This window comes from Ambystoma mexicanum, chromosome 10, assembly GCF_040938575.1.
Source record: "Ambystoma mexicanum isolate Mex_15411 chromosome 10, UKY_AmexF1_1, whole genome shotgun sequence".
NCBI classification, from domain to species: Eukaryota; Metazoa; Chordata; class Amphibia; order Caudata; family Ambystomatidae; genus Ambystoma; species Ambystoma mexicanum.
The window spans coordinates 1,147,649,842-1,147,665,691 of NC_090932.1; the positions used below are offsets into that span (position 1 = coordinate 1,147,649,842).

The window sequence follows — 15,850 nt, forward strand, 5'->3', positions numbered from 1 at the left end:
ATTATTGACATTACTTTCCTTTTATGCAACATCATTTTCAGTTATGTTTGTGGTTTCTTAGAGGCAAGGACCAATGGACATTCTCCGATTTACCAAACAGTAAAATTATTTCACCAGGATAATATAATTGGTGGAATTCGAAAACTGAGATTTGAGCCCATGTTTCAATGTGTTACTGTTTGTAATTTGACAGCAGGATAAATCTCCTCCCATCCCAACTCATCTTTAGTTTTTGAATAATGTAAAGAGGTGGCGAAGCGAGAGTATTCATTGATTGAGCTTTGCCATTACTGAACCAGAGGGTCTGGGTTTGCTCTCAGAGTCAAACATGATCTGGCATGGCCAAATACCCACACCTGGCTTCCTGCCTCCTGAGACCACAACACAAAACCCATGTCTGCACCCTGTGTACCCACCCCACACAACATAAGACCCTCACTTGTCATCCTGCCCCCCCACCAGAACGCTTAACATAAATTGCTAAAATTATTTATAGAGAACACTCTAGAGTATAAACCCATATGAGTGATTTGTTCTCTACAGATAGTTAAGGAAAATAAGGCACAGTGATGAAAAGTGATTTGCTCAGGATCACTTCATGTTTGAAGTGTGGAAGGTGGGGATTTGAGGCCCGTCTTCCTGGTTCCAAAGTTTCCAATTCAGAAAGCAGGGGAGACTTCATATTCTCCTAATCCATTTTCAATATTAGTAAAAAAAAATGCTTTCTTCAATGTTGGTATTCAAGGGCTAAACTAGTATACTGTCCAATAAATGTGTCTTTCAAAGCACCAATGTATCTACAAGGGGGATGCCTATTAGTAATCTGTATCCACAGTCAAATACATCTGAAAAACAGGCTAAGATTATAATTATAATGAAAACTTAAAATAATTATAATCTTAGTCTGTACAATTGTGTGCACTTTCAAAGTACAAAGTCACATGATAAGCAATTTGAAAAATATAAGAGTAGTAATTGAAGCATATGTTCATAAAGCAAGTAAACATCACTTAATCAGAAAAAAGAAAGGGGGTCAAGAACAGTCCCACAATCAGTTCCAGTGGCATGCAGGTCACACATTGACCTCAGCAACAATCAACCTGCTGATCTACGTTGCAGATGTGTACCTCTATCTCATTTACCCTATTTCCTTACCCGTCATCCTCCGGTGTCCTTCCCTTGCACCACATTCTCAATGCTGCCCTGTTTCTGACAACATAACTTTCTGACCTCTGTGCCCCTTTTGCTCCATCCTTTACCTATTCCTTCAATCCCCCTTCCCTTACCTTGCATGCACCTCCTTCCCTTTCCCACATTGCTCAATCACCAATTCCTTGCCACTCACACCCTGTATTTGCCCATCACACCAAGTCCATTCATTTCCCCTCATCAACTTCCATTGCCCAGCTTTACAGTAGACCGCTGTGGTTTGCCATTCGGCCTCTGCCAGACACCCTGAGAAGCCGTGGCTGGGTCTTGCTGGTAACTGTGGTTATGAGGTTTTTACTTGGATAGTACAAAGCGAAAGACGAAGGGGGGAAGTCGCTTTTTTTTCTGCTCCCAAGTTGCACTTTCTTGGTAACTCGGCTGCATACGTCACCTCACAGAAGCAGAGACTACTGCAGGGGAATATGCCTTGGATCTGATAAGGAGAGGGAGCAAGAGTACACTGTCATGTTTATGTGTGGTTTTCAAATAGGGTGGGGGGCGGGGGGGGGGGGTGGTGTGTGTGTGTGTGTGTGTGTGTGTGTGTGTGTGTGTGTGTGTGTGTGTGTGTGTGTGTGTGTGTGTGTGTGTGTGTGTGTGTGTGTGTGTGTGCGTGCGTGCGTGCGTGCGTGCGTGCGTGCGTGCGTGCGTGCGTGTGTTTCAGTTTCTGTGACTGGGTTAATGTGTTTGAGAGTATCTGTGACTCTGTGAAGTATACATGTGACTTTAACTATATATCTGAATCTGGTTTGTCTTTTGTTGGTCACTTAAGAGAAGAGTGTTCTGGACAAGACAACGAAAATCGATCACAGACTTAGGGGGTTATTCAGGGATGGTGGTAACAGTAAAATCGTCAGTATTTGCCAAATACCATTGACTTTACTATTCACCCAATTCAGGGTTTGCTCAAATACCATCAGTGGTATTCTATGTAGGCCAGCAGTGGTATTTTAGGCAGGCTTTTTGCAGAAAAGCATTACTAGTTTTACCTCCACCTTGAAGGTAGAGGTAAATAATCCAAAATGGCCCCATATTTTTTTATCTTTCTTTTTACTGTAAAGAATGGAAGGACAGGGCATTCAATAGAGTGAAATACGTTTTTACAAATGGCCATTGAGAGGGTTAAAAGGTGAGCTTCTTTGCCTCCTCTCACCACCTTACCCATATAATGCACAAAAGGGCCAGAATTGACCATTTGTGCATAAGGAAAATCAACAGTAGTGATATGAGCCACTACTGTACATAATATTTTTCTCCCTTCACATTGATGCGGAAACGTTTGTAAAAAATATTTTTAAATCCTTTTTACTTTACCACCATCGGAGGTGGTATTTCTGAAATAGCACTATAGGCATTTTATGTAACAGGGGCACCTTAAGTTACCAGCCAGGAATACATAAGTAACTTAACAAGGTTGGTTTATTTCAAAGTTACAAAGTACGTGGTCGGTAACACTGGGACGTCCACCCGGCTAACAGCTGATCTCCATCTCCCGGCTCTAGAATGCCGCTCCCCACACGTACACAAACATTCTCAATCCTGATGCAAGAACCACGAGACCATGCAGGACCACGAGACCAGATTCCATGCCTACAAAAACATCACCGCACGCACACAGCACCCCAGGATATGACACACCGCCCTCCCTTGACACTCAAAAAGAACACCACCAAAAACAGGACCCAACCTTGAACCCTACACACCTGCATAACGACGAACGCAAAAGCGAACTTGCAATCTTCAATGCAAACATCCGTGCCCCAACATAGCACACCACAACATAACCGCAGCTGGCAAAACAAACGCCTCCAATACCATATATAAAGTTTATCTCTCCCATGAGGGCCACTCTAAGGCCTTGCACATTAGCATGAATACTCACCACATGACCCAATGCATACATTGTAACACCAGGACCAATTGTAATGGCTGTAACAACATTATGATGTTCTGTAGTATTCACAATGTATCAACGACCGCCACTATGCCTGTACCTGTGTATCTAAGTTGTTTGCAAGTAACAGCGCCTCAATGCCATTGGGCTGCTTGCACGCTATATAAATATTAAATAAATAAATAAATAAATGGGGGCTTGGCATCCGCTGAAAGGAGGTGCGCGTTGTCCTCTTCGAATGAGTGTGTAGGGCCAGGAGGTCTATACATCAGGTGCAGCATCATGGTGACAGTATGTGTGTACATTTCGTAGTTAGTACTGCACAAGATAGGTTGACTAGGCTATTGGTTTCCTTTATTTCTAGAGAATGTTTGGCGATAATGGCAGTTTCGCAGCTTCGCAGCATTGTAAAAAACAGGCTTAACAAACAACTAAATCAGTCTTACTCATTTTATCAACTGCGGAAGGATGATTGGAGGGGCCATCTCTGCCAACATTTAAACATATGCGTGCAGACTGCACACATATCTCTGCATATGTCCAGAGGTCTCTGGACATCTGCATGTATGTGAACCTGGTTTTATGGGATGAACCCACCTCATCGTCCCACAACAATAATCTGCATACGAATTAACATAACCGCTGAGCATAAATATCCCCCATATGCGAGTTCAGCCAAAAAGTCACTGCCTACTTTTCTCAAAATGATGGTGTGGGACGTTGCCCCGAGCAATGCCAGTGGTTAAAACCGATTCATAACTTTCCACCCAAAACATTTTTGTTTACAGTTTGTCTGCCTAAGTGAGAGACTGTATGGCCAGGCCTGGGTGCTTTGCTTATTGTGCCTTAGGTAACCAAGCTTCACCTCACTGAGGAGGCCCAACAAGGCGAAACATGACTGGGGATGCTTGCGTTTCCGTGCACAATGGACATGGCCTTGCAGATCGGCTGGAATGCTTACACTGGTGGCAGGGTCAAGACAGCATCACATATGGCTAATCCCCTTCTGCACTGGCACAGATAGGCAACACATGGCGTGTAAGATTGCCCCGAGACGTGGCAGGGATTAAAGATGATTCATAACCTCCACCCATCCCATTTGTGTTATACTTTTCTTATACTTTTCTCACCTAACATCTCACTTGTCAGAACACCATGCATGTCATATTCTGTAGCCATAGCTTTTGATAGCTCGTCTTTTTGCATTCTTGTGAAATACTTGTAGTTTGTTCACATTAGAAATGCTGGCCTAGTATCAGAATCCAACATGACGGGAGCCTAAAAGCCAGCACTGGTTTATTATCTTGCACCTGATAAAGGACACCTTGATATTGCTTTAAACTGCCTTATGGGCTATTCTACTTTTAAGATATACAGAAAATGCCCAGGGGAGCATGTGCGATAGTCACCTGCTTTGCTTTTAGTTCATGTTTGACAACGAATTGGATTAAAAGGGTGAATTGTACAGCGTGCTTTCTGTGAAAAATTGGGTAAAAAGCCATACAGTTTGCAATCAGTTGTGTAGGGTAACTCATGAAAACAAACAGTAGATGCTGGTCACCAACAGCCCACAGGAACTTTATTATGCCTTTCATGTCCAGGATGGCTGCACCGATATATTCCAATGTTTACTTTGACCCTGCTCTTTCCCTCGCTGTTGCAAATAAGTACATTATCATTCGCAAAGATAGACCAGACACAAGAGGGGGCGGGGGTGGTGGCCTTCATCAGGACAAAACAAATTATGATGGGAGGTACAGGGCGAGCAGGCAGCTGGAGACCCTGCAACGCTGCACTTTGGAGACACGCTACCATTAATCAGAAGCAGGAGTGATCCCGCTTTGACTATGCACTGCACCAACAATGGAGGCGCAAGCATCTAGGTTCGGTCCCGTATGGATTTCTCCGAATTTGGAAGAAAAGGATCGGATTGGCATGCTCCAACATATAAATGTCAATCCACCTTTCCGGACTACCTGGCAGTCCAGACGTTTTTAACTCTACGCAGTGATTCCAGCTTGCTGAACATGACCCTGCAGGAACCTCCCATCATAATTTGTTTTGTCCTGATGAAGGACGACATAACAGCAGCTACATAATACAGCTCCATATGGCCGAAACACAGTTGTGTTGACATTTTGACTCTAGGTCCCAGTGTCTAACCCATACACTATTTAGAATTGTACACTTGCCTCCCACTTGGGCGGCTCCCTGTTAGTGTCTGCATGGGTTCGCCAGCTGCCTGGCACCCTTCCTACCCCTTACCACCTGTTGATAGCCTTTCCACCGTGTGTTGATTTGCGATTGTCTAAGCTCCAAAAAATTGCACTGTACTACCTAGGCCTTCCTCCCACTATCTAGGATTCTCAAACTTAGGTGGCTTTTCTACCGTATGTTGATTTGCGATTGTCTAAGCTCGAAAAATTGCACTGTACTACCTAGGCCTTCCTCCCACTATCTAGGATTCTCAAACTTAGGTGGCTTTTCCACCGTGTGCTGATTTGCGACTGTCTAAGCTCCAAAAATTGCACTATACTACCCAGTCCTTCCTCCCACTATCTAGGATTCTCAAACTTAGGTGGCTTTTCCACCGTGTGTTGATTTGCGACTGTCTAAGCTCCAAAAACAATTGCACTGTACTACCTAGGCCTTCCTCCCACTGTCTAGGATTCTCAAACTTGGGTGGTTTTTTCCCACCGTGTGTTGATGTGTGTTGTCTATCTAAGTTACAGGTAGCACTGTACTATCTAGGCCTCCTCCACCGTATGTTCATATGTGCATTCTGGGATCCCTTCCTCCTGAGTGTCCCTTTGCGTAAGCTGCCTGCCTCTCGCTGTCCTGTCCACCTGCACTAGTGACCTTTCTAGTGTGTCCCCCCTCAATCTTCCCCCACCTAATCTATGGGGCTCTCTGTCTCGCCTATCTCTTCCAACTGCTTCTCTATAGATTATCCTGCTCTCCTCAGTAAATCTGGTAGGAAGAAGTTTAAAAAGGACATCCTGGTCTCCAAACCAGGACTCCCTATCGCTGACACCTACACCACTGCCTCCTCCAAGGAAACTCTCACCAACATTCTCTTTGTCGTGCCTTCACCTGACCTATGGACCCTCCACATGGTCTCTGTGCACTCCCCTTTCTCCTCTTCTCCCATTAATGGTGGTACCCGTTGGGATGCCCTCCTGGCATCCTTCCATTCCTCTAAGGTCATCATTAATGTTTACTCTAATGGGACCGTCCTGGTCCAAGTCCCTCAGGCCAACCTTCACCTCTTCAATAGACACTTCCCACGCCTCATCAACTTCCTTTCCTCCCCTGCTGTCCCCTCTCCCCTTTCCATGACTACCGCGCCTCCCTCTTCTACCTCCTCCTTGGCTACCTTGCCTTCCCCTTCCCTCTCTGCTCCTTCTATGCCACCTCTGCAGGGCGTATCTCTGATCTGTACCCCTCCCCGGAAGTCTTTCAAGGATAGCAACCTTCTCCATATTGCCATGCTAAACTCACGCTCTGCTGTCAAGCACTCCTCTGATATCTGCCGCCTTCTGGATGAATTTGACCTTGATGTCCTTGACCTCACCGAGACATGGTTCACGGCTAGCTCTGTCACAAGCTTTGATACACTCCTACCTGACGGTTACAAGATCCTCTCCACACCCAGAACCAACCGCTCGAGTGGGGGTGTAGCCCTGATCTTCCCTGAGTGGATTCCTGCCTCTGTCACTCCTACGCAGGCCTACTCCCATTTTGAATGCCTCGTCTGCAGGCTCTCTCTCTCTCTCTCCCAGCCATTCCCTTACTGTGGCTACTATCTATCAACCACCTGGTCAGATCTCATCCTTCCTCTCTGACTGGGCGGACCTCTCCTCCTCACTCCTGGCCTCAACTACTCAACTCCTCCTTCTTGGAGACTTCAACATCCACCTGGATACCTCCTGTCCTCCCTCAGGACTCTTTCGCGACCTTTGCTACTCTCTCTCACTCACTATTCTCCCCTCGGGCCCGACTCATTCTGCAGGGCACACTCTTGATGCTCTGATCTCCTCAGACCTTCCCCTCTCTGTCCCTCTCACCACTCCACTCTCCTGGAGTGATCACTCTCTCCTCTCCTCCCACCTCACCATCCCTACCCCACAGGCCAAGCCACCTCCATCACTGCCACCCACCTACTCGGTCATCCGACCCATTAAGCGTGTGTCAACTGAGGCTTTTGCCGCCACCTTCTCACCCTCCCCTCCCCCTTTGGCTGACTCTCATCCTGACACAGCCCTCCTCACTTTACATTCTGCTATATCTGATACTCTTGATATCCTTGCCCCTGTCATGAGAATCCTCCTGTAGGCCAAAGCCAAATGCAAATCCTGGTACGACTCAGACCTTGTCACCCTAAAACTAAGTGTAGGGTTGCTGAGAGGAAATGGCGTGCTTCATTTACATCCTCTGACAAACTGGCCTGCCGCTTGCTGCAAAGGCAATACCGGCTCTCTGTCCTTAGAAAGAAGAGTGCTCACATCCAAGCCCGCGTCTCTGCAGCATCTAACAACTTGGCTGAACTCTTTAAAATCTGCAAGGAACTGGCCAATCCTGCTGCAGTCTCTACCTCTCCTGTCCCCTCCCAGGCCCTCTGCACAGCACTGGCTTCTCACTTCATCTCTAAAACTCAGGACATCCTGTCCTCTCTTTCCTCCTATCCTCTCCCTCCCCCCACTCCCTGCTCTTCCTTTGGCCTTCCTGCAGCCACCCCTCATCCCTCTTTCTCTGCCTTTCCCCTGTTCTCCGCAGACAAGGTTTCTAGACAAGTCCGATCTATGAAAGTCTCGTCAAAACAGGTTCACCCCTGTTCCTCTAAAACTATAAAGGACCACATCGACTCCCTGGCTCCTGCCTGGGCCGATTTCTGCAATCACTCATTTGCCGCTTGAATCTTCCCATCCCCCCTGAAGCACGCCCTTGTGCACCCCCTGCTTAAGAAACCCTCTGCCGACCCCTCCTGCCCAGCTAACTATCGCCCAATCTCCATCACTCCTTTTCTGGGCAAGCTCCTGGAGAAACTAGCCATCTCCCAGCTTTATCTCCACACTGAATCTGTTGGTTGTCTTCATGATCATCAGTCTGGCTTCAGAGCTGCCAGAAGCACAGGAACTGCTCTCCTGAACATCCGTGAAGACCTGCTCTTCAACCTCGAATCTAACACCCCCTGCGTCCTCATCCTGCTTGATCTCTCTTCTGCCTTTGACACTGTCAACCATGCCATCCTGCTCAACTGTCTCCATGATAATCTGGGTATAACTGGTCAGGCTCTGGCGTGGCTGACTTCTTTCCTCGCCGACCGACCCTCCCAGGTCCAACTTGGGTCCTTCCTCTCTGAGATCTTTTTCTCTACCTGTGGTGTCCCCCAGGGATCTAACCTCTCTCCCTGGCTGTTCAACCAATACCTGGCACTCCTGGCTCACTGCATCACTGCTTTCTGCCCCAGTTTTCAGTGTTATGCGGATGATACCCAGCTCATTTTCAGGCTACCCTCGGCCTCCTCCTCTCCCTCTCTCATCTCTGAATGTCTGTCTGCTATCCAGGAGTGGTGTGCCGCGAATGACCTCTGCCTTAATGCCAGTAAGACTGAGATTCTACTCATCGGCACACCCACTCCCTCTTTCCCTGTTGCTCTCTGGCTGGCCTCTCTTGGCCCTCTTCCTGCTCCCACCTGCAAGGCTAAAAACCTCTGGGTCATCTTTGACTCCACACTCTCCTTCTCTCCTCACATCTCTGATGTCTCTAAGAAGTCACACTACCAGCTGCACCTCCTCAGAAGTATTCTTCCTTTCCTCTCCTTCCCCCAGTAGCTCACTGTCTCCAGAGCCCTGGTTCTCTCTAGGCTGGACTACTGTAACAGCCTCTATCTAAAACTGCCTGCCTGTACTCTCCGCCCTCTGCAACTTATCCTAAACAGGACTGCGAGACTTGTCCTTGGCCTCAAGCCCAGGGATTGTATCTCTCCAGGACTGAAATCTCTGCACTGGCTCCCAGTGGCTGCCAGGATTAAGTTCAAAACCCTCTGCATTGTCCACAAGGCCTTCTGGGGCCGAAATATCTTCAACTCTTTCTTCCTAAATATCTTCCTTCTCGAGCCCTTCGCTCATCCGCCTCCAACTCCCTCAGGGTCAGTCGCTTCTCCAAGCAACGAGTTGGTGGTAGATCTCTGTTGTCGGCAGGGGCCTCCCTCTGGAACAGCCTCCTGCCTCCCTTAAACTTGAGGAGGACCATCTCCGGTTCCGGAAGCACCTCAAAACCTTCCTCTTTGCTTCTGCTTTCTCTCCCCCTCTCCCCTGCTGAATTCCTGGCTGATACTGCACTGGTTACCTGGCCACCCTTCTGTTCTCTGGTCCAGGCCCCCCCAGCTGCACACCTGCACTGCCTCCCTGGCAACCCTTGCACCTGGGGACTGTTTTCTGTAGCCCTACAGTCCCCTACCAGCACTTATCTGCACTTACCCTGCACTTGGCGCCTTCTGGCCGTTACTATCTTGTTATTCTACTATCCTATGTACTGCACTTCCCCTCTCCCCTCCCCTCGCACTTTTCCCTTTCCCACCTCCCATGCACTTGCGCCATCTGAATGACACTGGGCCTAGTAAGATCGTTGTCTGTCTTCCCCTGTTCCCCTTCCCTTGCCTCGTCGCGCCTTGAAACACTTGTGTATAGGCACGTTATAAATGCCATATCATATCATACAATTAGGCACTCTGTATTGATGTTGTACATTTGTTCCCATGTGATCCTTCAAGGATTTAATATGTTCTGTATCATGATCCAAGGTATTTGTCTTGGGTGAGCACTTAATGTATCATATGTAGATACTGTCTGTGAATCATTGAGTTTCCTGAAATATGTTCTAAGTTGGATACAAATGTATGTTGTGTATTACATTTCTATAACAAAAAAAAGCAACCAGTTTGTAATTTGGTAACCAGAACTAGGAGTGTATGTATTGGGTTCTGTGACCCTGCTCATTCTTTTAATCTAATGTTCACCTAGTGGGTAGAGCAGGGCGGTAACCAGGAGCCCTTCTTGTTATAATTATATATAGAAGAAGAGAGAGCCAGAAAGACATTAGCCTGGTTGGCGAACAAGGCCAATGGTACAACCAAAAAAGTGATGGGTGGAAGGATTTGAATTAATCAGACCACTGGCACTGCTCTGGGCAATCTACCACACCACAATGTCTTTGCTATATGCAAAGCAGTCAGGCACTGTCACTAATGGGAGCAGCCCATCCTTAACTGCTAGGCCAGGTCCCCTCTGCACAAGCAACCCCAAACATGTTTCAGCCTTGTTGGGCCTCATCAGTGAGGTGCAGTTTGGTTGCATATGGCACAGCAAGCAAGGGACCCACGTCTGTCTGGGCATACCCTATCTCACATAGGGAGACACACTATAACCAAAAACATGATGGGTGGAAGGTTTTGAATTAATCTGAGCCACTGGCATTGCTCTGGCCAACCTTCCACACCACCATTTTCTAGCCCATCAGCTCCATTGCAAAAGGGGTTCAGCCATATGCAAATCAGTCAGGTACTGCGACCAACGGGGGCAGTCCAGCCGGAACTGCTAGGCCAGGTCCCCTCTTCACAGAAACACAGGCAAAGCCAGACATGTTTCAGCCTTGTTGGGCCTCACCAGTGAGGTGCTGGCAACCCCACCCCCTATGTGAGAGAGATTTGCCCAGACATGGGTCCCTTGCTTGCTGCGCCATAGGGAACCAAGCTGCAACTGCAAACATGACTGAGGTAATGCAATGTAAGGGATCTTTTAAAGCATCCCTTTGCTTCTATTAGCGGCGTTGCTGCACTTTGGTAGGGGTTGTTAGGTTGTGCAATTAGGGTCATGAGAGCAATACATGACTTTGGAAGGCCTATCACCAACGTACAGATTCCCTGGCAGAAATGCATACAGATATATTCCATTGCCCACCGTGCTCTCTGCAATCATTACAGACATCCCGGACAGATCTGGCCCATCTTGGTATTTTGTTATGGGGGGCAAGCACTCCATGCCCCATTTACACACCCCAACACCCTCTTTTTTAATTTTTTTTTTTATTGAATTGGTTGAAACAAATCAACCTTTCAAAGTGATACAGAAAGAAAACAAAAACACAAGAATGAATATTATACAAAATGTATAAATAAACAAAGTTAAGAAAAGAAATAAAAATTGTTGTGACGAACACATAATATAAAACAAAATACGACATCTAGTCGTATTTATAGAAAATAAATTAACAGCTAAATAAACACATAAACCAAGTTAAAACATGATGACAAATTATCTCCGAAGATACAATCATTAGTTCATAGCAAAATTAACAAGACACAATATCAAGAGGCTAGTAAGTAGACCTCGGAAAGTGTGACCTAAATGAAAATGCAACTGTATTTATGAATTAAACATCTAACTTTGTCAAGGACAAGCTTTCAATAAATTTAACAACTGCAATTTGGATAGGCAAGTACGCAGAATTCAAAATTGTGAGCCATGATGCCTCATAGTCTAGGAAACCTAAATGCCGGCAATGTCGACCCAAGAACTTGAGTCTATGAAGAGTGAGAGTAGGACACTCAATAATAAGATGCACCAAAGTCTCAGGTTGGCAATTGTTCTTACAAAAGCGACAAAAATGATCACGATTTGTTATTAGCTTGCGTCTGTGAAGAATGGCTGTGGTTGGCCAAATGTTAAAACGTAGACGCATGATTGCAGAGCGAATATTGGCTGCTGGGGCTTTGACTAGATAAGGATGGAGTGTTCTCATCTTTTTTGGAGGAAATCGGAGAGCATTGCCATCACAATAAGATAAGCACGATTCATTTGTCTTAATCCAGTCAAATTCATACAGCTGACGTTTAGCCTTAGCAGGATTATTAATTAATGTGTCAAGAGAAATATCAGCACTACTCAATGCAGAATAAGCCGTAGTCACCCATGAGACAAAACATTTTTGTGTAGTATGAAACATATGAAAAGCGAGTTCTGAGAGTAGTGTGTGATCTCTAGATGCTAGAAGGCATTTTCTGAAAAGCGCGCACAGACGCCAAATGTATAAGGTTTCAAGTGAAATTAGGCCCAATTCATATCTAATCCACGAGATGGGGATACAAGCTGGTAATTGTAGTATCTTTTTCCAAAACTGGCTTTCCCATTTGTGAAAGACAAGTTTAGACTGACACGAGTTTCAAGACCATACAATATTGATGGCACTGCTTTCTGATTCCAGTAGGCAAGGGCCGGTGTGATGGAAAATTTGCCATATCTAGACATAATCAGACTAGCTTGTGACGAGGCCGTTGTCACCTTTTTCAAAATCCCATCTACATGAGCATTGCAGGACACACGCAACTCAAATAGCATACCTAGGTAGGTGTACTGCGGAACAATCAGCAGATGTGCCTGGTTAATGTGCCAGATAAATGATTTATTTCTTTTGGTTGGTTGATACAACAATATCTGAGATTTATTAGAGTTAATTTTTAAATCATTGCGGGTAATATAGGAATCAAAAGCTGTCAACAACTTCTGCAAGCCAATTTGAGTTTTTGATAGCAATACCATATCATCAGCATACATTAGGGTCTGGACCTGCTGATTATTAATTTTTGGAGAATCTGAATCAAGATTTTGAAATATAAAAGCTATATCATGGATAAAATAATTAAAAATAGATGATGCCAGAAGACAGTCCTGTTTAAGTCCACGAGCAGTGGGGATGGAAGTAGACAGGGCTCCATCAAGGGTTAATCGTACATAGATACACGTGTCAGAATGGAGAGCCAAAATGATATCAAACAATGTTTGCGGACAATGGTCATGTTTTAATTTGGCAAAGAGCAGAGGGCGGGAAATAGAGTCGAATGCAGAATGTAAATCAATAAACGCGAGAAATAAGGGTTGTTTCAATTCTTGGCACTGAGCTCTGATAGAGTCCAGTGCGAAGAGGTTAACCTGGGTACCCATACCCGCAATAAAACCAGTCTGAAATGGGTCTCTGAATGAATTCTGGAGCGTCCACTTATTAAATTCAATCAGTACAAGTTTGGTGAAAATTGTACTCAGAGAGTCTAATAGTGCAATTGGCCGGTAGTTCTGAGGTAGACACCTTTCGCCTTTTTTAAAAATCGGGATAATAACGGAGGATTTCCAAGATAATGGGATGGTACCTGAGTGCAATATGTCTTGAAAAATGCAATACAGTATGCGAGCCCATGTGTCAGGATTTAGTTTCAACATGGCGTTGGAAATGCCATCTGGGCCAACAGCTCGAGAGGAACTAGCTTTTTTGATGATTGATACAATGTCCTCAGTTGTAAAAGCCAGATTCCAGTTGGAGGCTCCAACAGAGCGAAAAGTGTCAGGATCAAAGTTTTTTTTTAAACTTTTGTTTATTCAGCTTGGTACAACAGGCACAGGCAAGTTACAGTAAGGCATGTACAATCAACAGAAACGGAAAGGGGATCGTGTCCATCACAGATCAGTACGGTACAATTGAAGAAATCACATAAGGCAATACAGGGAACAACGTACACCCATGGGGGGAACATGCGAGGACAGAACAAAGACAGTTGGGAGAGAATCAAGAGTCATCTGGAGCTGAGGTTAGAGAAGGGACCGGGGATGCAGGGTCAGAGTCGGAGACGGTGGAGGACATGTATGAGCAGAATTTTTGCCATATATCCCTAGGTCTGGAGTGGGCGGGCTGTTGCATCGTCCAGGACTCCTCGGTGTCAGAGGCCCAAGTGGCTGCCCTGAGCCACTGTGTGTGAGTAGGAGCGTTTGGCCGAAGCCAGCAGAGTAGGATTGTACGCACAGCTAGTAGCATACAGAGGCTACCTAGTTTCCTGGAATCCAGGTGAAGTTCAGGGAAATCATGAAATAGACACTGCATTGGGAGTGGGGAGATGGGGCACTCGAGAATAGATGAGAGTGGAGCACACTGAGGTCCAAAATTGGGTGAGTCGGGGGCAAGACCAGATCATGTGTATATACCCCGCTTCTTCACCGCCACATCTAGGGCACCTAGGGGAGGAGTCACTTGACATACGGTGCAACCAAGCCGGGGTATAATGATATCTGTGGAGCACCTTAAATTGAATTAATTTGAATCGGGAGTTAAAGGAGATCAACTGGGTGCGTGCACACATATGGGTCCACAGCTCGTCAGATATTTCGGTGCCGAGATCTGACTCCCAGGCGTGCCTCAGTTTGGAGAATGCGGGGGGTGATCTGGTTTGAAGCAGGGTGTATAGCCTGGAGATTTTTCCCCTCATAGGAGAAGGCGAGGATAGTTCGGTAATTACAGGTTCATCTGGTGGCAATGCCGGAAAACTTATGTATTTGCGCTTGAGTACCCCCCGGAGAGATGAGTATTGGAGCCAAACGGAGGGTTTCCGCCTAAGGGAGGCCGGGAGGTCGGGCCATTCGATAAAGTTTCCCTGTTCGAATATGTCGCGTAGTAGTTCGTATCCCGCCTCAGCCCATGTGCGGACCACCGAGAGAGGGACATGTGGGACTTCTGGGAGGAAGTTCCAAATCGGAAAGTTGCCGTGAAAGGGATGAATGGTACCCAGTATTTGCCAAGATTTGTGTAAGGCTAGGGATGTGCAAGCCGTAGGATCCAGCGAGTCCGACACCACCAGCATGGGCGTGACCACTAGGGATCGGATATCACGGTCGCTGACCGATAACCTTTCTAATCTGACGTGGGGGGGGGATCCGATACATTGAACCAGTGTGCAGAGTGTTGGAGTTGTGCCGCCAGCCAATAATTAAGGAAATCCGGAGCTCCAAACCCTCCAGCCTCCATGGGGGTGGCAAGGGTCTTGAGCTTTAGACGGACCGCACCTGAGTGCCAAAGGAAGGAGTTGAGGATACGTGTCAGTGATTGAAAGAATTCGGTTCCCGGCCATAGCGGGACATTCGCAAATCTATACAGGAGTTGGGGACGTACCACCATCTTCAGCACCCCTACCCTGCCCGCCAGCGAAATCGGCAACCTGGCCCAGCCCTGTAGTTTTGTGATGAGGTTTGTAAGATATGCCTGATAATTCTCCTCGTGGACCCGTTCGGTGTGACGAGCCACCACTATACCTAAGTAAGTAATTGTAAATTGGGCCCAAGCGAACCCCATGGTATCAGGGGGGGGAAGTGTGCTGGGAGTAAGCGGGAAGAGGGTTGATTTAGAGCAGTTTACCGTTAGACCGGAGATGTGCCCGAATAAGGCAATATCCTTTAGTATTGGGGCCAAGTTGGTCTCGGGGGAACGGATGAAGAGAAGAGCATCATCAGCGTATAGGGAAACTATGTCCGAGATACCGGAGGTACGTAGACCCCTATGCGCATGGTTTTGACGAAGCATGTCCGCAAATGGCTCCATTGCTACAGCAAATATTAAGGGGGAGAAGGGGCATCCCTGTCTAGTGCCCCTGGCTATATGGAAAAGAGGGGAGCAGCGGTCCTCTGTGCGGACTCTGGCAACAGGGTTGGAATAAAGTAGTCTGACCCAGGAGACAAAGGTGGGACCGAATTTACATTTATCAAGTACCCGCCAGAGATATCTCCACGACACTGAATCAAATGCCTTTTGCATGTCAAGTGTCGCGGCCACTGCATGTACCCTCGGGCTCACCCTACTTATAATGTTGAATAGACGTCTCAAATTCAAGGATGTGGAACGGCCTGGGATGAATCCAGCTTGGTCTGGGTGAAT

At 46.6% G+C, this 15,850-nt stretch overlaps 1 protein-coding gene across 1 annotated transcript in view; it reads left to right on the forward strand.

Moving 5' to 3' along the window:
* ANKRD23 (ankyrin repeat domain 23) overlaps window positions 1–103 on the forward strand; it is a 212,807-nt gene extending 212,704 nt beyond the window's left edge. The window contains exon 9 of the mRNA XM_069620262.1: window positions 62–103. Within this exon, the coding sequence (XP_069476363.1) occupies window positions 62–103 (42 nt within the window). The remainder of the gene's footprint in view (window positions 1–61) is intronic.
* The last annotated feature ends 15,747 nt before the right edge of the window (window positions 104–15,850 follow it).